General features: G+C 33.9%; 1 protein-coding gene across 6 annotated transcripts in view; it reads left to right on the plus strand.

The window, feature by feature from the left end:
• Nucleotides 1-26,758, plus strand: part of SH3KBP1 (SH3 domain containing kinase binding protein 1) — a 457,572-nt gene that overhangs the window by 322,987 nt on the left and 107,827 nt on the right. For all 6 annotated transcript variants that reach the window (XM_051985147.1, XM_051985148.1, XM_051985150.1 and 3 more), the window contains one exon: nt 1,706-1,800. In XM_051985147.1, coding sequence (XP_051841107.1) covers nt 1,706-1,800 — 95 coding nt within the window. The remainder of the gene's footprint in view (nt 1-1,705; nt 1,801-26,758) is intronic.

Raw genomic sequence — 26,758 nt, forward strand, 5'->3', positions numbered from 1 at the left:
ATAGAATTCTTGTGAAAATCAATGAAGTAACATTGTGAAGCTTTTGCAAACTTTAAAGTGGTCCATAAATACCATTTGTTATTATAGATAATGATACATATACCAACTTTGTTGTCTTTTGACTTGGTCTTCATATTTCTTTATGGTCTAGGAGTCATGGTATATATTCACCTTGTCTCTCCCACTTAACTGTAATCTCTTTGAGGAAGGGAGCTCTATCTCACACAGATCTTTCCTTTTCACTGCTTAGCACAGTGTTTTATACATAGTTGGTGCTCAAATAAACACTGAATAGACTTAAATGTAGATTATCAGTGATTGATGAATTGTGCCTCTTGTGAAGCTTGGGATTTCAACACTAATAGTTTATTCATGTAACTAATGCTTTCAAACCCAAACCTGAAAAATGTTTATACATTCGACTAACTAGCTGATTTTTAATGAATCTGTAATTTCAATAAACACATTGATTATAGATAGTATAGTGTGTCAGCCTTGCTGAAGAGTTAAATTTATTTCTAAGAATGACTGATTGAATGGACAGTATATGTATATATTATATTGAAATAAATATATAAGTAGTTATGGAGTTATTGATATATAACTATGCAGAGATTAGTCCATGTATACAGAAAAAGTTTAAAGCCATTTGAAAATTTTAAGGTTGTTAATTTTTACATATCCTAAACAAATTAAAATCTCCCTCAAATGACTGTTCTTGTTTTCCTGCCTCTTCAAAATCTAAATACCTTCTAATATACAAGTTTTGTGCCCATGAGAACTGTAGATAACTATATTTTCAAACTATATTTTCATCCTGCTAATTCACCTCGTATTTCAATTTTTCAGTATTTTTAAATTGGTCATGTTTTTCTTCTTTGAGGCATGGCTCAGATAAAGATGGGTAATAAAAACCAAAAATTGGTGGGATTTTGTATATGAGCCATAATATGAAAGTAGATAAATTCTTGCATGTATATGGATGTAATTTTTTTTTAAGACAATTAGTTAAGTGATTTAGCCAGGGGCTTACAGTTAATAAGTATCAGAGGCTGAATTTGATCTTGGGACCTCTTGACTTCAGGGCCATTGCTTTATTCACATTACCTAGCTGCTCCATTCGTATATTCTTGGAAATAGATGTGCATATTAGGCCATGTAGCCAATATCATTGAAGGTTTCTAATTGTCTATTTATATAAACAAAATTGCATGCAACTATTTCAACTTAGTTTAATGTTGTTAAAGGAAACTTGAGTTTTCTTTTCAGAATGTATGCTAATCTTATTCATATTATTGGTTCTCCTGTGCAACATGAATTTGGGGAATGTTTGGGAACAAGACTTCTTATTTAGTAAAATAAATGATGTGTGTGAAAACTGAATGATGGAAATTGTTTAAATTTGTTGTTACCAAGTATAGATTAATTATACTAGTTTAAAAAATTTCCTTGATACTTAGAGTTATTTTCTTATTTCATTATTCCATAAAATAAAGCAATTAGTAGGAATTATTAATTTCAGGTTGTCCTTGAAGAGGGTGGGGGAAGTATCATCTTGGGTATTATCTATTTATATTTTGTTATATAATGTTACTCTATTTTCATGTGTTCTAGATGTTTTTTCCTAGCCTATGGGTGAAAACATGTTATGAGAAAGTTATTTGGTTACAGCTCTATAAAAATCATGTGCCTTTTTTTTTAATAGGTAAGGATTATTGCAAAGTTATATTTCCTTATGAAGCACAGAATGAGGATGAACTGACAATCAGAGAAGGTGATATAGTCACCCTTGTCAATAAGGTAATTGAAATATTTTATCTTCTGATATAGACATATAATATCTATCCTTGAGGCAAATTTGTTAATTGATATCAGACACATGCAATTCTTTGCTTTTAATTCTCATATATATGGATCGCTTAGCTAGCAATTAAAGTGTAGAGATATCTTGAAATTTTCCTTCTTTTTCTTCATAATGCTAGTGCTCTCTACTAATTATTTCTTATTTATCCTGGATATGTTGATACATGTTTGTTCACATATTGTCTTTAACATTAGATTGTAAGTTTCTCAAGGGCAGGGATTGTCTTTTTGGCTGTTTTTACATCCTCAGGATTTAGCACAGTACCTGGCACATAGTAGATAATTAGTAACCATTTGATTATTACTGAATGATTTAGAAATTTCAGTGTCTCTGTAATTACTCATCCATTAAATATATTCTTCCTGTTTTTATGCCAGTTCCAGATTTTAAAATCCATTGCAATCATTGTGCTTTCATATGTGATAAGCCAGGAGGTGTCCTGAATTTATTATCTCTCTAGCAAGGATTTTTCCTCCTTCTAAATATGATTTTCAAATGTAAAAATTTAAAGAGCAGTTTTACAAAAAGCTTATATTTTAATTAAAAACATAAAAACAAAAGAATATTTAAAAAAGAAAGAAAAAAGATGTCATTTGTCATTTAGATCAATCAGTCTGCCTCAGAGAAGTATATTTCTGCTATTTGGACTAGGACAGGAAGAATTAACTGTTACTGCACAACTAATACTGCAAATGTACCCAAATTAAAAAAAAAATAAGGAAAATGTGTTTTAAGAAGACACTGTCATTAAACTACTTACAATCTTACAGGATTGAACATATGTATAAAAATATATAAAAATGAATGAATGAATGGAAAAAGCATTTGTGAAACTTTTTATTGTGTATGAAGAGCTAATGTGAAACATTGTATTACAAATAGAAGAGCGAGGCAGTTCTTCCTCTCATGAAGTTCACTTTCTAATCCCTGTAAAGGTAACATCAGGGAAGGAGATAGAGAAAAATGCCTGGCTTTACTTAGTGGAATAGATGGGTTTTATTTGAACAATTTCAGTTTCTCAAGGTGAATGGAGGAAGGAAAGCAATCTTAAATTTGTCTAGCTACTTGTGGGATAAACTTCCCTTGGTGTGAATTTCTATAGATGGAAGAAAGGGTTATAAATGCAATTATTTGAAGAAAGGGTAAGTAGAAATAACTTTATTCTCTGAAATCACAAACTTCAGCATGGTTTGATGTACATAGGTCAGCCAGATCTATGTGAGTTATGGATTTATCATAACTTGAATCTAAAATGCTCACACAGATTTGGATAACTTAATCTGAGAAAATGCTGTAAGTCATCTCTTCTGTATTCAAATTTCTTTAACAACTCCAGGGTGGTAAAGTACTTTTTTTGAAATAATATTCCATTCTTCCCCTCCCAAATTATTATAACATTTGTCAGATTCCCAGAGTGCCATTTTCAAAATGCTTTCCATATACATTATTTTACTGGATCCATAAGAAAATGGAACACTAATACTGTTATCCTCATTTTCCAGTATAAAAAACTGAAACTTAGGTTGAGTAGGTGATATCTTTACTATCACATAGTTATTAAGTGGTAGAGCCAGGAATCAAATCCAAGTATTCTTTATTCCAGTTCTGATTTTCTTCTATATCCCACAATCTTTATTGTTTCAACTATTTAAAAAATATATATTATTCCTTTGTTGCTTAGGGTAAAAAAGGAGGAGGGGAAATTATATCTTTTATAATTCTTCACTTCAAATCAGAATTCCCCTCCCCCCATTTTTCTTTGATTGTATAATCCTTTGTTCTAGTGCTTTGTCAAACTGAGAGCTTATAACGCAGATATGTTTAATGTGTATATAACTGATGCAACTTATATAGCTTTTTATGGCCTGTGTAATTTAGATAACTTTTAACTGGGAGATTGAATAACTCAGAAAGTTATTAAGTGTGAATGAAGCATGAAAGTTATTGTCTTACTTGGAAATTTATATTCTTTTGCTCTTAATTGTAGAGGTAATGAGAAGGGACATTTCTTCGTATAGATGAAAGTCCATTCTTTGCACTTAGAGCTATGTTTCGTGTAAAATTTATTCTTTTCCATTCCAGCTTCTTAAATACTCAGAAAAAAAGGGAAAAACCACAAGAAAGAAAAAACTGTAAAAAAAAAAAAAAAAAAAAAAAAATGTGAAAATAGTACATTTTAAGCTTAAACTTTCTTTTTAATAAAATTCTCTCATTTCATTTTAGGATGATGGAAGTAGCATGGTATAAGCACTAGATCCATAGTTTAGCATCAAATCCCACCTGTGATGCTTACTACTTGTATAATTTTGGGCATTTCTAAAATGAGGAAAATTGAACTATATGTTCTCTGAGATCTCTTTCAGCTCTAGATCAGGAACTAGATTTAAATTTTATGATTTCTAATTGAATGATAAGTTAAACTCAGCAGATCTCAAATTTAATTCATTACCCTAATCTTTCCATTCTCATTTATTCTTCCCCCCAACTTCCTGTTCTCTGTTCTCTAGAGCCAAAACCTTCAACTCAGCTAAATCTTCTTTCTCTTTAGCTTTTCATATCTAATCATGCACTACATAATAATAGTATGTCCTAGTCCTCCTCCTCCTTTTTCTCTTCCTCTTCCTCCTCCTCCTCCTCCTCTTCCTCCTTCTTCTGCTGCTGCTGTTGCTGCTGCTTCTGTTTCTTCTTCTGCTGCTGCTGCTGCTTCTGTTTCTTCTTCTGCTGTGGTTGCTTCTTCTTCTTCTTCTGCTGCTGCTGCTTCTGTTTCTTCTTTTTTGTTCTTTTTTATTTCTTCTTCTGCTTCTTCCTTTTTCTAATTCTTCTGCTTCTGCTTTTCTTCATCTTTTTTCTTTTTCTCTCCCATCCTTCCCTTCCCTTCCCTTCCTTTCCTTTCCCTTTCACCTTCCCTTCCATCTTCCCTTCCCTTCCCTTCCACCTTCCTTTTCATCTTCCCTTCTCTTCCCTTCCCTTCCCTTCTCTCTCTCTCTTTTTTTTACTCTTCAGTTTCTTTCTATTCCTACTATTATCCCCTCATTTTCTAATCTCTGTCACCTCCAACATGGGTCATTGCAGTGGTCTCCTAGGTATATTAAAGAGTTTAAGTAACTTGCCTGGAATGATGAGGCAAAGATGTGTCATAAGCAAATCTTCCTGATGCAAACTCTGACTCTTTATCTTCCAAATCATGCTGTCTAGACACTGATTTTTTTTTTTTTTAAGACATATAGTTATTTAAACTAGATCTCCCTCATTCTGATACCTGTATGGTTGAATTTTTGAAACTCTATGTAGATTTTGTTCAGTCTTTCAGGAGTGACCTCATAGACAAAAAGTTTTCTTGGCAAAGATACTGGAGTGGTTTCCCATTTCTGTCTCTAAATTTGTCTTCATTTTACAGATGAGGAACTGAGATATATGGGAGTTCAGGGGCTTGTCCTGGGTCACATAGCTAGTAAGTGTCTAGGGCCAGATTTGAATTCCTGTACCCTGATTCCAGGGCTAGCACTCTATCCAGTGAGCCATCTAACTGCCCCTAGTGCAAAGCTTTACTCTTATCTGTATCATTTTCACTTTGTTGTTTCAATTCAAATCCTTTCCTCTATTGAGATTATTTTTGAAACTTGATTCTGTTTCTTGTCTACCTTCTTAAAAACCTTAATTCCCTCTTCTCCCTGGCCTCACATTCATGCCATATAAAGGTAGAAAAGATAATTTGATGTTTAAGATTTGAATTAAAAAAAAAAACACATCCACTTATTTTAAAAGCTTATGCTAGAACCTCTGGCTATATGTTAATAATGGCAGAGATAGTGTTTGTGATGGAATTAAGTCAACTAAATGCTGTTAACAGTAATTTAAAAGCAAAAATTCTTGGATTATTTGCCTCTAATAATGGGAGAGTATTGCTGTTGCTAATGTTACTTTTTTGGGGGGAAGGGCATTAAAGCTCATATTTAATATAATGCTTTTCCATAAGAAGTGTTTAGTCAATGTTTAGTGAATGATTGAAAGATTGTAGAATAATCTTTGAATTCATTTTTAAATCCATTTAGATCATCTTTTTCAATGATTCTTGTAAAATATAATAAATGTAGGTTCTGGTATACCTGCACATTACAGCATTTTTGGATGTATATGAGTATGAATCCTGGGATTCCTTTTCTCTAATTTTAACTATTATGACTTTATATTATTTTATTTATCTTGAATCTTCTATGATGTTTCCATTTTATTAGCCTCATGCTCTTTCCCTCTTTTAAGCAGTGAAAGAGCTGATAACAACAGCAATCAGGTTTTATGTTTTAAAAATCCACAATTGTAATTTTCATATAGTTTTCAAAAAAAGAGACAACTTAAATTGATGCATAAGAATATATTACAGTCCCTGGAAAAAATATATGAAAAGCCCCAAAATATTTGTATCTCTCCTGGAAACTAGGATTCAGTTAGTAATTATGAGAAATTCTACTTTTGTATATTTATACAAAAGCTGCTGTGGGCTCTGGAAATTTCCCTCCCATGCAAAACACACCTGTGCTCAGCTGTTATTTCAAGTTTACTCAAAAATACTTTTATGCTTTCTGGGTTATTGCCACTTACTTCCCTGGAATCAAACTTAGATTATATTTGAAAAGGGACATGAAACTCAGTAGCTATTTTTTTGCATTGTCTGGCTATCAAGTTGAAAAGCTTTATGGGGGGGAGGAAGGGGAAGAGAGAATAAAACAGCAAATTTTAAGCCCTTTTAAATTTATTCTTCCTTGTGAACTTAGATAAGAAGGATTCTGAGACTGAATTTTCAAATAGTCTTTATCCTGACCTCCTCATTAGTATACATGATAAACACATGCTGGAAATCAGCTCCTCAAACTGATTTTTATGATAAACTCTTGGTGGATAATTTTGGGGTGATAGATTTGTGATTTCATTGGCATATAGAACTCCCTTGGGAAATAATTCTTATACCAAACAGATCAGAAACTTTTGTGAGCCTTAAAGTCTTAAAGAGTTGTTTGGGGTCCTTAAAAATTAAATGACTTTTTCTAGAGTCACAGTAGTTAGTAGGTATCAAGGGGACCTTGACAAGTTGTCCGTACTATCCTGATTCTAAGACCAGCTTTCTATTCACTGTGTCACTATATTGCCTCTTGAAGCTTGATATCATGCTTATGTATCCATCATATTACCTTGTACGTATTACCCTCAAGGGTAAAGAATTTATCTTATTTGCATTATTTTATATATTCTTTTTTTATCTTCTAGAAGCTTAGCACAGCACTAATACATAGGGAACACTTGATACCTTTTAAAGTAGAATTCGACCTTCTTCAGGGAGGTACTTGTAACTTCCAAATTTTCTAGGACCTTTCATACTCCTTGGATCTTACATTAAAATTAGAAAAATATCAGTGTGATGCAGTGAAAAGAGCCCCAAATTTGGACTGAGAGGCCCTGGAATCACATTTCAACTTTGTTATGCTATTTAGGATATCCTTATGGCTTGCTTTTCAAAGATTACTGATAATTGTTGTATTGGGAATTTGTGACTTTAAGAATCCATATGCCTGCTCCATTGGTGCAAATAATTTTGGCATATTTCCATTTCCACATTAACCAAAATCAAATTTCATTTTTGTTTATTTATAAAACCTGAAGTCAGTTGAGGAGCCTAAGGAATTGTATCAGGACATCATAGTACTTTTTTTCTGCAGAAACAATTTATGGTTTGTTATTCAGATGCCTCACAGCTTCAGAAAAAAGAAAAACTTCCAGGTAAAATAACCAGATGGACTCAGCCTCATATGAGCATTTGGTTTTATTTATTTATTTTTTCTATTTCTATTTCAATACCATTCTTTTTTAGGTTTTCTTGCCTATCCCTCCTTTTTTCTCACTTGCAGGGTATTTTGGTTTCTTTTTTTTCCTTCATGGCTGTGTTTTGCTACTTATAGTAGAAATAACTCTGGATGTGGAAGCAGGTTACCTTCCTTTGAATCCATGTGTCACTAACTAGTTATTGGCCAAGTTATTTAACTCCTCAGAGAAGCAATTTCCTCATCTATCCATTGAATTAATGGCCTCTAAAGTGTCTCTTATCAAAATCTAAGGTCCTACCAACTCTTTCCCCCATGAGAAAAAATAAAAAAGGAGCATGATGGTAAAGAAAAGGATTATTAATCTTACTAATCAATTAATGAAGATTTATTAAGCATTTACTGTGTGCCTAGGGATACAAAGCATTGGGGCTTAAAAAAAAAGATGCAAAAGACAATCATCCCCTGCCTTCTAGGAGCTGAAGATCTAAAGGGGGAGATGAGACCCAAATATATTATATGCAAAGCAAACTATATGTTGAACTAGTTTGCAGTGATCTCAGCTAAGGAGGCTGGCAAGGAGGACATCCTCACACAAAGAACTCTTTTGGGGTGGGGAAAGACTCCTACCTAGACCCTAAGTAGTCTTTCTAGGAGAGTGAATGATTTTCATATGTTATTGTCTCATGTCCCATAGTATAGTAAGTATACAACTTAGAAAAAACATAGTTTTTTAGAATAATGCTGAGTTGAGCCTAGAGATAAGATTAATGCTTCCCTTGACTTAGGGAAGATTCCTTCTTGGTGATAAAGTGAGAATAAATTCTCTTTCCTCTTTTGTTTCCAAAGCTTTTAGAAAAGGTAAAATTCCTAAGGTTGAAAACATCATTTTAAAAGTGAGAAAGAAATTAGCAAGTGTCCCTGGAAAGAGTTACCATGCTGACAAACCTAGTGGAAAGGAAAATTTTTGTGATTGAATAAAAAAGTTAAATATAGTTCTAAAATCATGACTTACTTTTTTATAATTTCTAAAGATTTTACTTTGAGTCATTTGTGTCATAGAATGTCACAATATGGCTTGTCATTTTGTGCCCTACTGACATAATTTTATCCGTGGACAGAAGTCACAACATTCCTCAAAACATTGCAAAGTCAAGAGAATAAAAGTAGAGATTGATTTGCCCCCTTGTCAGCAGGAGACCAAGAAATGGTGATAGATGGAAATAATGAGAATGGCTTTTAAAAGCAGGTTTTGGTGAAGATCATTCTTTTTTTTCTACATATTTGCTGTCAAAACACTAAGCTTTTTAATGGGCTGAAGTGTTAAGGATTGGTATGTGAAACAAAATTATTTTTTGATTTACTGGTAAACAATCAAGAAATTCCTTCTGGCCATTCAGCTGTTCACTGCTGGAAATTTTTCTGTTGGTAATAGTTTGTTAATGCACTCTTTTATCTCTGACTTCATCTTTCTGTATGAGTTCAGTAATAATCTTCAAGGGATTCCTGTAGTTTTTTTTTTTCTCATTTGATCCTAATCTAAGAAATTTCTCTACTTTGATAGCAATGGATATGATTATTTTAATTCCTCTGATGCTTTCTTCAGTAGAGTGGGGTGGGGACTTTTTTCTGATATGAGAGAAGAAGCCACAATTATTCAGAAATTTGAGATGCTGATTTCTCTCCCCCCCCATCTATCTCCAGTCTCTGTATTTGTTCCAAGAAGTCTCAAATTTTGTTGGTGAATGAGAATTGGTCATCCCCAATTATAATGTTCTCTCTTCTAATTTGAGGTCAACCCCATGTCATGTTAATTCGAATTGTTTATCAGCTTCACTTCTCTCAATTAGTTGTATTTACCTAATACTTCTTCTAAATAGCATAAAGCTCTTTTATATTCATACTTATATTTTGTGATTTTACAGCTGACTGGTGATACAGAAATTGATTTTTTTTTAAAGAAAGGGAAAATATTTTTCAAAATCTTTTTAAGAGATCATAAAAAAGGGAAAATTACCCACATGTGCAAAAATTTTTATAACAGTCCTTTTTGTAGTGGCAAGGAACTGGAAACTGAGAGTTTGCCCATCAGTTAGAAAATAGCTGAATAAGTTATGGTATGTGAATGTTGTGGAATATTTTTATTGTATACGAAATGATGAGCAGGTCAATTTCAGATAGGCCTGGAGAAACTTATATAAACTGATGCTGAGTGAAGTGATTAGAACCAAGAGAATATTTTACACAGCAACAAGAATATGTGACAATCAATTTTGATGGACGTGGCTTTCTTCTACAATGTGGCGATTCAGGTCAATTCCAATAGACTTGTGATGGAGAGAGCCATCTGCATCCAGAAAGAGGACCATGGGAACTGAATGTGGCTCACAACATAATATATTCGTCTTTTTTTGTTGTTTGTTTGCTTTTTGTTTTCCTTCTCATTTTTTCCCCCTTTTTGATCTGATTTTTCTTGTGCAGCATAATAATTGTGGAAATATGTATAGAAGAATTGCACATATTTCACATAACATATATTGGATTACTTCTGTCTGCAGGAGGGGGAAGAAAAGGAAAGGAGAAAAATTTGGAATACAAGGTTTTGCAAAGGTGAATGTTGAAAACTATCTTTGCATATATTTTGAAAATAAAAAAATAATATTTTTTAAAACTTAGTTCTGTACTTAAGAATAATGATCCTTTTCGATAACATTAATTCTTGCCCTTTTCAAAAAACCTCTTATAGGCGATACTTTATCTTTCTCTAAGATATTTCTTATTTTACTCAAGAGTTGACAGGAAAAAATTAAATTGTACCCCTACCTTACTTCCATAACTTCAATTTCCTCAACCTTAGCATGAAATTGGCTAGCCAGTCTTGAAGTTCCCTTCAGACTCTACCATCTATAACTTTGATCTCTTTTACTCCTTTTCTCTTTCCTTCCTTCCTCCCTTCTCTTCTTTTCTTCCTTCTCCTCCTTTTCCTTTTGTAGTAGTCCTTCAATATTCTACCATATCATACCATACCATACCATACATATCGAGAAATTTCCACATTCTGATCTTTTTTGGCAAGTATTCTTGGCCTCTTGGAGAGGATCACAAGGACAACATTTCCTAATAATTGAAAATAGAAAGAAGATGGGAAGAAGCTATAAGAACTAGCCCAGGAACAAATAGGACTTTTTATTTCCAACTTAAGATTCCACCAATTAGAGGCAATTAATCAAATACAAATGAAGAAGCTTAGGGAAATTACTGGAAGAGAGAATCATTATTTAAAGGAAATATTTGACAAGAAATCATAAATTCATCAATTGAAGAATGTTGGAGTTGGACCAAATAATTTTTTTCTTTTTTCTTTCTTTCTTTTTTTTTTCTGAGGCAATTGAGGTTAAGTGAATTGCCCAAGGTCACACAGCTAAGACGTGTTAAGTGTCTGAGACCAGATTTGAACTCAGGTCCTCCTGACTTCAGGACTGATGCTCTATCTACTGTGCCACCTAGTTGCCCCATAAATGATCTTATGATGATTTCTATCTATTATAGATAGATAGATAGATAGATAGATAGATAGATCTATTCTAACTCTGAAATTCTATGGTCCTAAGGAATTCTCATATATTATCAATATAATAAAAAATTATATCCAGTGAACACAGTGGGAGAGACAAAATTTATAATATATATGTATATGTATATGTATATGTGTATATATATATATATATATATATATATATATATATATATTTGGGCATATTAAACCACAGGCTCCCTAATTAATCTTGAAATGAAATGTGAATACCTTTGGGGCTAAATAACATAAACCTCTTTTCTCATATGACTTATAAATTGGCCCTGAAATTGGGCTGTTATTAATCTCTTTGAAAGAGATAACCTGAAAGTTTTGTGCCATGGAAGATCTACAACTTGCCAGAGTGATAATCTTATAGGGTTGACTCATTTGGGATATAGATGTTCAGGTTTAGAAAGGAAAAAAAATCCACCTTCTTGCTTTTGAATGGTAAGATCCAGTATAAATCAAATATAATCCATTGAAATAGCACACATATCCAATTAATGTGGATAGCCTGGTCTTTTGAGTCTAGAAGGAAGATGTTATCTCCCTTAAAATATTGCTAAGAGGTGAATTCTCTTCCTCCCCATCTCTGCAACTACAGAAAGGAAACAGGCTTGAGGAAAGAGGACAAATACTCAAAAAAGGTAAATGTTTCCTAGAAGCTTTACCTCATGGCATTGAGATCAGTTGTAGAGTTCTGAGAAACTATTAATAAAAGTTGCAGATTTTCTTTAAAGTAGCCTTTTTTTCCCTCTTCTGTTTGTACCTTATTAACTCCCACACACCCACCTCAAATTCAGCCCCATTTTCATTCCCTGGTGCATAAATGGGGTCTTGTTCTCAGTTTTGCCCCCTGGTTATATTTTGTCCATTTCTCCATGGAATCTGAAGCCAACAGGGGATTTAAAAGCCTCTCTGATTCCCTTGATGACCTGAAAATTTGCTTCTCTTAATTAGAAAAAGAACAGGGCCATGCAACTTTTGGGGGTGTTACCCAATTTAATTAAAAACCTATTTCTTTCCTGGTGTGAGTTAAGTATCATTCCTCCTCCAATTGCAGTTTCCTAGACTTCCTCGATTTAGGTTCCAGGGGCTGGTCTGGTTAATTAATGGCTCAGTTAAAACCTCAAGCAACACAGATACAATATGCTGAGGCATCCTTTTTTTCTGCTCCCTGTAAGCTAAGAATTAACTTTTCTTCTTATAAGGGAAACTTCTTTATTTTAGCTTCTACTGGAAACTTTCCACAAAGTTTAGTAATCAGAACTGAAGACAGTTTTATACTTATGAGAAAGATGTTAAAACTTCTTGTTGAAGTTTATCCTTCTGCCTCTAGGAAAGATTTCCAACTATATTATTTGAGATGCACGGATCATTCAATAAATTGAACGAAAAAATTCCTAGACAACGAGTTTTGTGTCTTTACCGAGGGCCTTGTTGTGGTCATACTTACCCTGGGTCAGAAAGACCAAGGGACTTAATAACAGAGATCTGAGTAAGTATAAACAACATTGGAATTGGCAGAAGAATAGGGGAAACTTGGAGATTTAAAATGGGTTTATAAAATTTGACCAAATGGCAAAGAAGAAGCCTAATAGAAATAAAAAGCATTCACTGATGTGAAGGAATTCTGGTCTAGGTTTTTTTTGTTATGATTTTCTATACATTAAAATTTAGAGAAATGAGTGAGGAGAGTACAGAAAAAAGCTAACCCTTTGTGTCATTTAGAAGTTTGTAAAATGGAAGTGAACTTTCTTAGTTACTAGGGTATTCTTACTTCAGATGTTACGTGTATGCATGTATAAGATGGAAATGTATATATTTAAAATATACACACATGTAATAAAATTATACACGTCTATATTATGTAGACATACATATATTACATGTAATTTTACATGTATACACACACACACACACACATACACAAATTCTTCCACCTAATTTTGAGAGAAACTAAAAGACTTAGAACTTAGGGAAGGCCAGAATTCTTAAGAGTATTAAAAAAATAATGAACATTCATAAAATGCCTTCAAGATTGCAGGGATGCAATTTCACTCTGATAAGCAACAAGCTATAACCAAGTGGTGAGAAAATCCTGAGAAAAGACCCTAGGGGAGAGGAAGTTAACAGTTGAGATAAGTAGGCTTGAGAATGTTTGAGTTGGGTAAAGTGGGCATTTATTTTATTCTAGGTCATTTCTGTTATTTTGAGATTTGCCTTACTAGGAAACACTGCTATGAGCATTACTTAAAATACATATTTTATTCTGAGGTTTTGGTTTTGTAGAAAACGCTTTTCATATGCTCCCTGATAAGCCCCAAAGTTGAGCCTATCAATTAATCTGTCCTGCTGCTCACCAGGTGGTAGATATTTGAAATGCTTAGAGAAATTAATCAGGTTTCAATAAGAAATGACCTATATGTAACTTTAAAGTTAAAATGACAGTCACTTTCCTTTGTTGATAATAACTCACTAAAAGCATTAAGTGCCTGTGGAATGAGAAAATTAATAAGATAAAAGAACAATTTAACAATTGATTTGTTCATATAGAGATGATGGCTGCAGATGTATATTTTTGAACTCTGACATGAGTATCTATTAACACTATGTGTCATTTTAAAAATTGTAAGATATTGGGTAATGTGAATAAAGTTATACTTAAGAACCATTAATTTTCCTTCCAATTTGATGTGGCCCTTAACATTGGGCTCAGTTCTGGAGTGAAGGGAACTGGGAGGGAGTTCAGGGAACAACCATAAGGAAGATCAAAAAGTTGAAAAATATGCAGCTTAAACAAATGGCAATTATTCACTCCAGGATCTTGGAGAGACTGGACATGACTTTAAAATTCCTTTTCGGTTTTATCACAAATGTTTAAAGATAGAGCTTTTGTTCTCATAAGGGAAGAGAACAAAAAAAAAAAATGGATTTAAATAGATTTAGATGATATGTAAGGGAAAACTTCTTGTACATAGTAAAGAGTTTAAATTTTTGAGGAGGTTATTAAAATGTGATACTTCTATATCTCTTCAATGAGATTTTTAGAGATTAGGTTAGTTGACTTTAATTGCCAAAGATGCTTTAAGGTCATATCTGAAAACAGATGAATGAATAATGGATGATCCTTTGACTATATAGATTTTCAAGACTGCAAGGGAAAGTTGTGGAGTATTTTTTTTTTTTAACAGAATGACTGTGTTGATATGGAAGAATACAGCATCTTGTGAAATAATTTCAACTTAATGAAGAAGCTGAGTGATTTGCATAGTGAAAATGAATCAGTAAGGGAATGGGCATTTTTATTTTATACACTTTGTATTTCTGAAAATGCAATCTCAATAATTTTGATTCTGAAAGAATGCTTCTTTACAAATTTAGAATAGCAAGGCAAGATCTATTCCAGTTCACTCCTTTTACAGATGAGGATTCTGAAGTCCAGGCAATTAGATAACTTTCCAAAGAAACCAGTTCCTTTGGATTCAAATCTAGCATTCTGAGTATGTGGGGGGTTTTGTTTGTTTATAAAACAGGTTTACAGTGGTACTCATTCCCCTTCAAAAGGTCCACTGTGTGTTTGCATTAAATAAAATGTAGAGTTTATTTTGAGGTTTTAATTTAGCAGAAAATGCATTTCATGTTCCCCCTCATGAACTCCAAAGTTGGGCTTATACATAAATTATCTTTGTTATTCACATGGAGAAAAAAATAGCAAACCATTCTAGTATCTTTGCCAAGAAAATGTCTATAAGGGTCATGAAGACTTGGACACAATTGAAAAATGACTAAAAACAACAAAACTGGTGACCTGGTAGCAATAATTTGAAATGCTTAGAGGAATTAATCAGGCTTCAATAAAGAATGACATACTTATATACACACCACACCTCCTCTTCCCTGTTCTTGCCACTTAAGCCAAGAAGTGAGAGATGGTATAGTCTAACAGATAGAAAGCAGACTTTAAAGTTAGAAATACCTGGAATCCAGCCCCACCTTTTGCATTCATTGGAGTGATCTTTTAATGCCATAGACAATTTCCAAAACAGTTTCTAAGCAGGAATTTCCTCATCAGGAATTGCCTTTATCATAAGTTCTCAAACTAGTTGGTCTCAGGACTCTTTTATACTCTTAAAAATTATTGGAGACCTCACAGAACTTTTAGTTTTGTGGGTTATATCTATTGCTATTTATATTAGAGATTAAAACTGACAACTTTTTAAAATAGTTAATCCATTTAAAAATAATAAGTATAATATAATATTACATAGTTGTATAATTAATTTTTAACTCAAAAATAAATTAGTGAGAAGTGGCACTGTTACAGATCTCTTTGATGTATTGCTTAATAGAAGACAACTGAATTTTCCTATCTGCTTCTGCTTTCAGTCTGTTGGTTGTTTTGTCTAAAGTATATGAAGATATCCAGCCTCACACAGATATGCAATTGGAAAAGGAAAGAGTATTTTAATAGACAAATAAAGTTTTATTATGAATATAATTTTTGCTTTATCAGTCACTGAAAGAGTGTTGAAGACTTTCAGGAGTGTGCTACCGTACTTTGAGAACCAGTTCCTTATACAAATGAATTCACATGTTTGGTCTCTCTCCCCACCCAAAAAAAAAAAAAAAAAAAAAAGGAAAGAAAAAACCCATGTGGTACCTTATTTTTTGTTTAAATGAATAAATGAAATTTTTATTCAGTCCTTACTATGATGGGTATAGGGATGTAGGACTGTAGATGGTGGTCACTTGTCTGACACTTGATACCTCCTGTCTCTTCCTCAGGGTATCTGGCTGATTCAGGTGACCTCCTGTAAATATGGCAGGCAATTGGTTAACAGGTAGTAGAGATGACTGTCCTTTTCTTCATATGTGTGTGATTTGGGGGATGCTGCTACTGCCAGAAAATTTTACCTGCCTGTCTGTTGGTGACAATTAGGCAGTACTTAATGCTAGTGGTCATGAAGAAGGTGAGCCCTTTCTCCACAATGATTTCTCCCCTTAATGATGGCTGCAGGGGCTGAGCTGGAAGGTGTTTTGGGGAATATGTCTAATCTCAAGGTTATTGATTTTTGAGCCCTGCTCATCAAGGATTGAATCGTGATGGTGGTAGTAGTTTGACTTGTCTGGCATATATTGATTCTCTTCTCTCCCTCAGAACATCTCACTAATTAAATTAACCTGTATTTCCTCCTTTTCTCATCCTTTCACTGAACTTCACATCCTCAATTAAAGTAGAGAAAGAGAAGAGGGAAAATCCCCAAAATTCAGGTTTTTTTTACCTACCTATATATGTCTGATGAGAAATTTGAATAGAAATGAGTTTGAAACTACAAATAGATATCCCACTTGTGCACATATTTTGACCAACCAGTTCATTTCAAAGGGCAGTTGTCTGAAAAATAGTATGTATTTTCCCTGATATAATATCATAAATGATATTTAGAAACCTGGTACACCCCATGTAATTCCTGGTTTTATGAACAAGGCACACTTTGATAATTAATTTACTTGAAGAATATGCACACTGACAAAATTTCCAGGGCTTTTAACCATAGCTGTATTTTATCTAAAAATGAGCTGATTTATTATAGAATAACATATATTAGTCATTTCTTTGAGAAAATATAGAATTAGGATGGGTAAACTGCATTTCCATTTTCTTCTCTTTACTCAGTCATCTATGTTTGATCCAGTCTTGAGTGAGGTGATAATCAAGCTTGGAAAATGAAATCAGGGAATGATTCCAGGCAGGAGCTTGATGGGATAGAAAGCAACAAGGAAGACGGGAAATCCTTAAAGCAGTAGGAATGGAAAGCCAATTACAACCTGGCTCCATCTTCTCTGTCCAAACCAAGTTCACATTTTTCAGAAGTTCCTAAGTTAGAGCTGGAAGTGACCTTAGAGTCTTCTCTCGACTCCCCCTAAATCTACCCCTTCTTACAAATGAGGAATCTCATCTTAGTTTTGCAAAGGTAATAAATGACCCAGCTAGGATTTGAACTGAAATCTTATTCACCAGGTTCAATTGCTTTTTGGTTAGTATTTTTTGTACTCTGTATTTTGACCAAATGGTGATACTTGCTTTTCCCCTTCCATGACTTTCCATCTCCTACCAAAATGCCTTTGTCTAGGCTGTCCTCTGAATCTGTATAGATTTTCTTTCTTACCTCCACTTCTTGAAATATTTAACTTCCTTCAAGGTTCAGCTCTGATACAGCTTCCTACAAGAGTCCTTTCCTGATCCCCTCTAATTGTTAGTAGTAAATTTACTTTGCTTTTACTTCTCTGTGAACATAAGATATTGGATGAAACTCCCTCAGGTTAGCCATTTCATCTTTATATTTTTATCCTCAATGTTATATATAGAAGAAACTTAAATGGGTGTTGAATTGTTTCAAAATGTATTTTTTGGAAAAGGGAAATTCCTATGCCTGCTGGCTATTCTTAGGTGGACATTTCTAAGTAAAGCACATGTTAAATTGGATCTTTGTAAGTTGAAGGATGTCTATTGGATAATAATTTTTACATTATTTTAAATTTTCATGATTGATATTCTTCTACATATTTCCACACCTCAAAAGTACATCGGCAATGTCTATAGTTTACCATAAGAGAACAAAAAGCCAAAGTTTCTTAACTTTAATATGCAACAATTTTTTTAATAATAGTTTTTTTTATTTTCAAACTATATGCAAAGATACTTTTCAATATTCACCCTTGTAAGACTTTGTGTTCCAAGTTTTTCTCCATGTTTTCTCCCCATCCCCTCCCCTAGACATAAATAAATCAATATATATTAAACATGTGCAATTCTTCCATACATATTTCCACATTTATCATGATGCACACACACACACACACACACACACACACACACACACACACACACAAATCAGATCAAAAAGAAAAAAAATGAGAAAAAAAAAACAACAAAAAAGGTGAAAATGCTATGTTGTGATCCAAACTCAGTTCCCACAGTCCTCTCTCTGGTTGCAGATGGTTCTCCTCATCACAAAACCATTAGAACTGGCCTGAACCATCTCATTGTTGAAAAGAGCCATGTCTATCAGAATTGATCATCGAATAATCATCTTGTTACTATGTACAACAGCAATGATCTTCTGGTTCTTCTCATTTCACTTAGCATCAATTCATGTAAGTCTCTCCAGGCCTCTCTGAAACCATCCTGCTGATTGTTTCTTATAGAACAATAATATTCCATAACATTCATATACCATTCTCCATTCAGCCATTCTCCAACTGATGAGCATCCACTCATGCTCAGTTCCTTGTCACCACAAAAAAAGGACTGTCACAAACATTTTTGCACCTATGAGTCCTTTTCCCTTTTTTATGATCTCTTTGGGATTTTAGCCCAGTAGAAACACTGCTGTGTCAAAGGGTATGCACCGTTTGATAGACCTTTGGGCATAATGGAACAAATGTTAATCATTAGTTCTAGGTTGAGGTTTTTTTTCTTTTTCCATCAACTTTAATCTAAATGATAATGTCATAGATTTAGAGCTGGAACCTATTTTAGAAATCAAAGAGATCAACTTCCCTCATTTTACAAATGAGAAAATTTAGTCATAGAGCATCTAAGGGAGTTGCCTAGAGTTATAAAGTTTGTAAGTGTCTAACGTGGGATTTGAAATTAGCAATTCCAAATTCTAATTCAAAATGCCCTATCCCTTATACCACAGTACCTATTTAGAGGAAGATTTTTAGAGCTCATGCAAATCTTAAGCCTCTAGGGGCTCCATAAAAATGTCCGTACTGGACAGGGTTGAGAAGCTTACCTTTCTATGGGGATATTAATGCATCTATCTATCTATCTACAATCTATCTATCCATCTATCTACACACACATGAATTCTATTTAACATTATTAAGATATTAATGTATATTATAGTTATATAATATAAATGTTACATATAACAATAATGTATAAATATGTAATATATTTAAGATGTAAATATGAAAAATAACTGCTAGATGTTGGGAAATTCAGATAAATAGTGTCTGCAAATGAATATTATGAATCCAGAGTAGTACTTGAGGCTTCCTTCACATGTGGACCCCTAGAAAACTAGGTCAGCATGTGCCTCAAGACATCTATTTGAGTTCCTACTTACGTATTTCTTTTACAAGATGAACTAGAGTAGTTGTTAGTTCAAAGCAATAGACATTTAATCAAACAGCCTAAAGGTATACTGTCTCAAGGCTTATCATTCTACAAGTAGGAGAGGGTATAAAGGAAGAAACATGCATGAAGTGAACATTTATAACCATGGTAACTCATGATGTCCTTTGGTGCTATCTTTGTACCACTTTGAAGGCATCTCTCCTAAACTGCACTTTATTGCCATAGGCTCTGATGGACTTGCCTTGCTGAAATGCTATGGCAGCTGCTAAGATCTTGGCTTTGAAAATCCTATATCCTTAAGCAATTTTAGCTTTTTTGAAATGATGGTCCCAGCCAGCTTCACATAATTACCTCGAAAAGCTCTTAAACATTGTCATTCATTCTCTCTCTCTCTCTCTCTCTCTCTCAACTTATAGTTCATTTCTGGTGCCATCAACATTTTCAGCATCTCATCTGACTTACTGTCAAAAAATTCTTTTTAATTTCTATCATATCCAATCCTTGCAGGAGTTTCACTCAACAAAAATGCAATATAGGTGGATAAAACTTTTGTAGGGATCCTCCCATCATCTTCCTACAAATCTACTGGTATTCCTTGCAAATCATAGTGGCCTGACTGGGTGGGGAAAAAAAAAAGTTGTGATCTTTGTCCTATTTCTTTACTTTTCTCCCTCAGAACTCCTCACCTTTCCATACACATACCCCTCCCAGAAACAAAATCTGACTCTCAGCTCTCAGACTAAAAACCAAAAAGCCTTAGTTCTCTTTCCTAAAATTCATCACCATTCTTCTTGACAAGTGTTGACTATTAGAACCTAATGTTATTTACCAGGCTTTATGTATATGTCTCTTCTCTCTGGTAGATTATAACTTTTAATGAGCTTGAATCTGCCATATGCCTTTTTATAATTTCCTGGAATCCCATACAGTGGGTCACATAATGATCAGTCTGTCATTGAACTAACAACTGGATTACTCTGTACCAGGATCATAGTTTTCTCCCTTGCTTTATTCATTCTTGATATTATTCTCATTCAAGACTGAGTCTCCAAACTCTGAGGCCCTTTAATACGAAATGTATGTTACTAACCACTGACTTAACTAGTAAGTCCAGAACCAAGACAAAAGCCTGATGAATCAGATTATTTTTTGTTTAGTTGGTCTCAGTGGTATCCAGCTCTTTGTTACCTCTTTTGGAGTTTTCTTGGCAAAGATAGCAGTGTCTTTTCCTTTTCCAGCTCATTTGATAGGTGAGGAAACTGAGGCAAACAGGGTAAATGACTTGCTTAGGGCCACTTTGCTAGTAAGTGTCTGAAGCTAAATTTGAATGCAGGTCTCCCTGGTATTCAATTCACTGTGTTACCTCAATGCCCGAATTCCAAAAGTCTCCAAAGAGGTATAGAAGTTAAAAGATCTATAAAATTGTCTTTTTAAAACCCAACAAAATGCTTTGTCAATATTAATAATTTTTATTATCAAGACAAAATATACTTACCATCCAGAAGGCCATTTGCAAGACATATAGCTGTAGCTATTGCATAAACATGAATGTAAATGAAAATATCATGTAGTAAAATGCCAATGAACTATGACTTGGATCACTGTTAGCATGGGGGAGAGGGGGAGATATGATAGAGAAGCAGATTAGACCACAGATTTATAGCTATGAAGATAAACATTTTGAGTCTAATAGAAAGACTAAGTGACTTGAAGTAAATTGAGTGAGTGAATTTTCCTAATGGAGAAGGGCACTGTTAGACACAAAAATCTCTCTGCTGAAGGACAGAGCCAAAGATTACAACAATGGGGATTTAACATTAACTGTACTGCTGACTTTCAGTATCACTTTAGCTAGGATCATCAATTCCTCTATTTTCTATTCCTTGTCTGTGAAAGGAAGATAACTTTTTCTTTTATTTAATTTTAAAAAAATTCTAGAACTCCCCAAAGAAATATATGTTTCCTTTAAAACCCAATGAAAAATAAAAAATAAAATCCAACAAAGTGCTTTGTAAAGTCTAATACTTTTTTATCATCAAGGCAAAATATGTCCAACATCCTTTGAACTAAAAGAAGCCATTTGCTAGATGTATAGCTATAGTCAATGCATAAATGTTAATGTAAATGAAAATACTATTCATTGAAATACCAATGAGCTATGAATTAGGTCCCTTGCTAGCAGGAGGAAAAAGATAAGCTAGAGAATTCAAGAGGCTCCATCTTATAACAATTTAAATAATAATTCAAGATAATGTGTAACTGTTATCTGCCAAACGAATCACATAGATAGTTCTTCAATAAAAATTTCCAAGAAGAAATCACTTCAGAAAGAGGTGAGATTTTAATGGAGACTTGAAGGTTGTGTACTATTTGAATGTAGTAGGATTTGAAAGAAGAGGACAAATAAGTGAAACAGAATAAACAAGAGTCCAGAGGTGAAAAAATTCAAGTGCTATTTGGAGACAGTGAAGAGCTAAGTTTGTATGAAGTGAGAATATGAGCAGTTGAGATATGGATGTTATGAATTCTTGGTCCTTAGATATGTCATAGGGAGGGGCGTTAACTGGAAGAAAAGGGTCTGAATTATTGTAAACAAACTGAGGCAAACAGGGAAAGAGCACTGACAGGGCCTTTCCTGCTATAGGCCTTTGCTGAATTCCTTGCCTTGACAAAATCATCATGACCCCCATAATTACTGTATCCAATTGGAAAATCAATTTATAATGTCAATCCCTGAGGTTATTATTTTTTTTTCTATAAAAGAATCTACTGGTACCATAATTTATTTGCTAACTTCTTTTAGGGTTTAGCCTGCTTACTTAGAGTCACAATGGCTCCTTTTTGGGAACTTACACCACTAGTCAATGGTGTAATATTAAAATCTTTGCTTCTTGATTTAGAGAAGGTCTAAGCCATTTTTTTGATACTCTAATTTTGAGATACTCTAAGACACTAATTTTAAACCCTAACATATTTTGGGAGTTTAAATTCAAACCCCATCATTTGGTGGTTTGTACCAGGAGAGTTCTGAAATTATTCCAATATATTTTGAGGATTCACCTCCACTCCTCATCTTTTGGTGGCCTGTACAGGGAGAGTTCTGGAATCTCGATATGTGTTTTGGGTTCAGCATTCCATACCTCATCAGATGGAAAATTAGCTTGTATCCAGCTTGAAGAGGAATTTGAATGTGACTTGAAGGACTTTATCCCATAGGTTGCAAGATACTTCTAAAACTTCTTGAGCAGGTTGGCTATCTTAGAGTTCCACTAGTCCAGAGTTTTGGTATTTTGCTAATTCCTTTTAGTCTTGTAGCAGTGTGCAAGGTGGATTGGACAAGGAAAACTGACATCTGTGAGACCAGTTAAGAGGTTACTAAAACACTATTTTGGGAGTTTTTTGTTTTTTGTTTTTCTTTTTGTAGAACTCAAGACCATTATTTCTGTATTTTTTGGTTTACTTAAGAGTCTGTTTTAATATTATCCTCACCTGAACAAAGGCTGTTCCATGGGATAAAGAAATTTACTTGAGTCTTGAGTATTCTTTAGATAAGAGTTAAGGGAGGACTCTCAGCTGTCCCTGGCTTCTTGGTAACCTATAAATCCTCCTCAATAAGCCTATTGTGAATCCTCTATAGATAGTTTAATCTGTAACTTGATTCAGTTTACCTGATGAAGTTTATTTCCTTGGGAGATTATGATTATGTATAACTAAATTTCTTCAACTTTTATGTCATTGAAGGAAGAGTGGAATTATGGCTCTGTCTTCTCATGAACTGGTTTGGCCGAAAAGGAATGTACAAGATTGTACTATGTTGCAATTATTTCTCTTGTCACTTTGATATCCTTTTTCCTATAAGAAACCTTGTTAGAACTCTAATGATTTTTCAGGTTTTCTATCTAAGTCCTGAACTTATGCTTGCACATAATAATAAGACTTAGGTTTTTACCTCTATAATTTTCATTTGGTGGTAAATATGTCTTCAGCAACAGTTAACCATCACAGGAATTCAGAGAGGAGAATATTTCTCTCATAATAATACTGAGCATGAGATGGTAAGAATTTGACTTTGTATAATGGTCATGTGAACACAAAGGACTAATGTTTGCTTCTTTGTAGTGGATTTTTCTAAAATTACAAAATATGGGTTTAAGGGAGTAAAAGACAAAACATGGAAAGGTGGAGACTCTGAAGACAACTTTTTCTTGCTTCGCACTTTTACCTAGGATTGACTTCATTTCCAGATTTTTAATGGCATTGTTCATAGACTAGCCATGGTTGTGGTGGTTATTTAGTTGTATACAACTCTTTGTTTATTTGTCAAAAATACTGGAATGGTTTGCTATTCCTTTTCTAACTCATTTTACAGATGAGAAAACTGAGGTAAACAAGATTAAAGTAATTTGTCCATGATCACACAGCTAGTAGATGTCTGAAGTACATTAGATAATAAAAACCCAATCAATGCTGGAATGAAATATACAGTGGCCCTTAGATTATCAGGATGTACCCCCATCCCCTTTTCTCCATCTTCAAATGTCTGGTCCGTCAATTATTAGAGCATGGTCACTGTGGTGGGTCTTCCCCCTCCCCTGGTCTGAGAGATGCAGACTGTAGGAGACTGCTTCCAAACTAGGGAGCTATGGAGTTGCAATGGGGTTGGGAGAGTGGGGAAGCTTAAGAAAACCCTGGTCTCAGTGTATGTACCATGTGCCTCCTTCTACAAGATGTAATAGATGGAAATCCATGGAATCAGGAACTGTTAGAAAGAGTTTTCAGGTTTTGTATATGTTTGTGCATAAAGTGTGCTTATCATATTTATTAGAAATTAAAATAATGTCACTTTAGTTGACAGTTGATAATTTATGCTATGGCTTCACCTTTGTTCCCCAAAATAGTTGTGTATTTTCCTTTAAACCTTCCTTTTGTCTGATAAAAGCTCTAGATTGGTCGCCATACTTAAATCAACTTTTAATTTTTTAATTTTAAATTAATCTCACTGAGATAAGAACAGTATACTTATTAGCTGCTGTCTTTTAGCAGGTGCTAGGGGTTTTTTGAGTAAACCCATATCCAACTCTGTTTCTCTGCCTCTGTCTCTCCATCTCTCTCTCCTTTTCCCTATCTTTCTGCCTCTATCTCTCTCTGTGTATCTCTATGTTTATCTGTCTCTGTTTTTATCTCTTTGGCCCTGTCTCTTATACACCCACACATCCCCTCATCCCCATACATAGAATAGAGTTCTGAGTTCAATCCAGTTACAGTCCCTTACTAGTGGATTGACCCTAGGTGAGTCACTTAATCTTTTTTTGGTCTTAGTTTCCTCATCTGTACATTGGCAATAACGATAATAGCAACTGTGTCCCAAGAGTGCATCGAGAATCAAATGAGGTAATATTTGTAAAGTGTTTGGTACCTAGGAGGTGTTTAATAACTGCTTATTTACTTCCATCCTATACAGTGTAACATCTCCTAAACATAGATGCTTCCTAAAATCCTGACCCATTTTCATCTTACCTTCTTGTTCCTTTTTTGTACTGTGATCTCATCTATTCCCAGGAATTCAAGAATCATCTCTATGGAGATTTCCTAAGCTATATAAAAAACCTTTCTTTTTCCTTTTCTCTTCTCTCTTCCCCTCTTCTAGCTCCATACTACAACTGGAAAGTCATATATATATATAAAACAAATTGAATAAGTCTAAAGCAGAACTCATCTTTCCACTAAAATCCCTAACTTTCCTATTTCTGTTGAAGGTACCACCAGCCTTCTAGGCACAATCCTTCTAGGATTGCAATTTTAGAATCATAACAGTTCTTCTTCCTCCCTCATCCCCTATATTCAATCCATATACAAATTCTACTAATTCTCTCTCCATAACATGTGATGTCTGTTACCTATTTTCTACTCACAAAGCTTACTTGAATTCAAATTCTGATCACTTCTCACCTGGACTGTTGCAATAGGCAGGATCTTTATCAATCAGTTGGTAAACATCTATTTAGCACCTACCACATGCTAGATAGACACTATGCTAAGAGCTAGAAATACAGAAAGAGGCAAATGACAATTCCTACACTCAAGGAGCAGGATACATTATGCAAACAAATTATATAGAGGCAAAATAACTAGCATAGAGAAGGTAATAGAATTAAGAGAATTTAGGGATAGCTTTTGATAAAAGATAGGATTTTAGCTGGGACTTGAAGGAAGCCAAGGAAATCATTCGGAATTGCCACTGGTTCACTAACAAGTGAGCCCTGGGAAGAACTACATCCTACAATATAGTTGCTGCTTCCTGCTTGATCTCTGTCTGGTGCTCTGATCCAGGGAGCAGCCCTGGTAGAGAAGCTCTATCTGATGTACCACCTGCACAATTTGAGGACACAAATTGCAGAGCTGCCCTTGGTAAGGTGTAGTTTCTTTGAAACTAGAATAAAGAAACAAAAATTAGGAGGAGGAATGTGACTAAGGATATCCAAAGTTTAGAATTGAGGAGAAGAGGGATTTTAGGGTAGATGTCCTGTGTTTTCTGGACAGATTAGATTCTCTACTTGCACAGAAAAAAAGTTTAGAAGCAGTTGTAGTAGAATTAGATTGTCAATAAGAAAAGATTCAAAGTGTTGCAATGAAGGACTGAATATTTTGCATGACTGCACATGTATAAGACACAATGATGATGGAGACAAAAAAAATTTAGGTTTAGGTGGAGTGAGGAGGAAGGAGAGATGGAAGAATGTTCTTCTATGTTGACCAATCCATGAGCATTTGATTTTTTTCCAGTTGCTTAGATCTGACTTTATTTGTGTGGAAAGTTGTAGTTTTGCTCATATAGTTCCTGACTTTCCCTGGGCAGATAGATTCCCGAATATTTTATACAATCAACAGTTATTTTAAATGGAATTTCTCTTTGTATCTCTTGCTGTTGGATTTTTTTAGTGATATATAAAAATGCTGATGATTTAGGTGGATTTATTTTGTATCCTTCAACTTTGCTAAAGTTGTGGATTACTTCTGATAGTTTTTTAGTTGATTCTCTAGGGTTCTCTAAGTATACCATCATATCATCTGCAAAGAGTGATAATTTGGTTTCCTGATTACCTACTCTAATTTCTTTAATCTCTTTTTTTTTCTCTTATTGCCAAAATTAGCATTTCTATACAATATTGAATAGTAATGGTGATAGTGGGCAACCTTGTTTCACCCTTGATCTTATTGGGAATGATTCCAATTTATCCTCATTACATATGATGCTTGATGATAGTTTTAAATAGATGCTACTGATTGTTTTAAGGAAAAGTCCATTTATTCTTATACTCTCTAGTGTTTTTAATAGTAATGGGTGTTAGATT

Source organism: Antechinus flavipes, chromosome 3, assembly GCF_016432865.1.
Source record: "Antechinus flavipes isolate AdamAnt ecotype Samford, QLD, Australia chromosome 3, AdamAnt_v2, whole genome shotgun sequence".
Taxonomy (NCBI): Eukaryota; Metazoa; Chordata; class Mammalia; order Dasyuromorphia; family Dasyuridae; genus Antechinus; species Antechinus flavipes.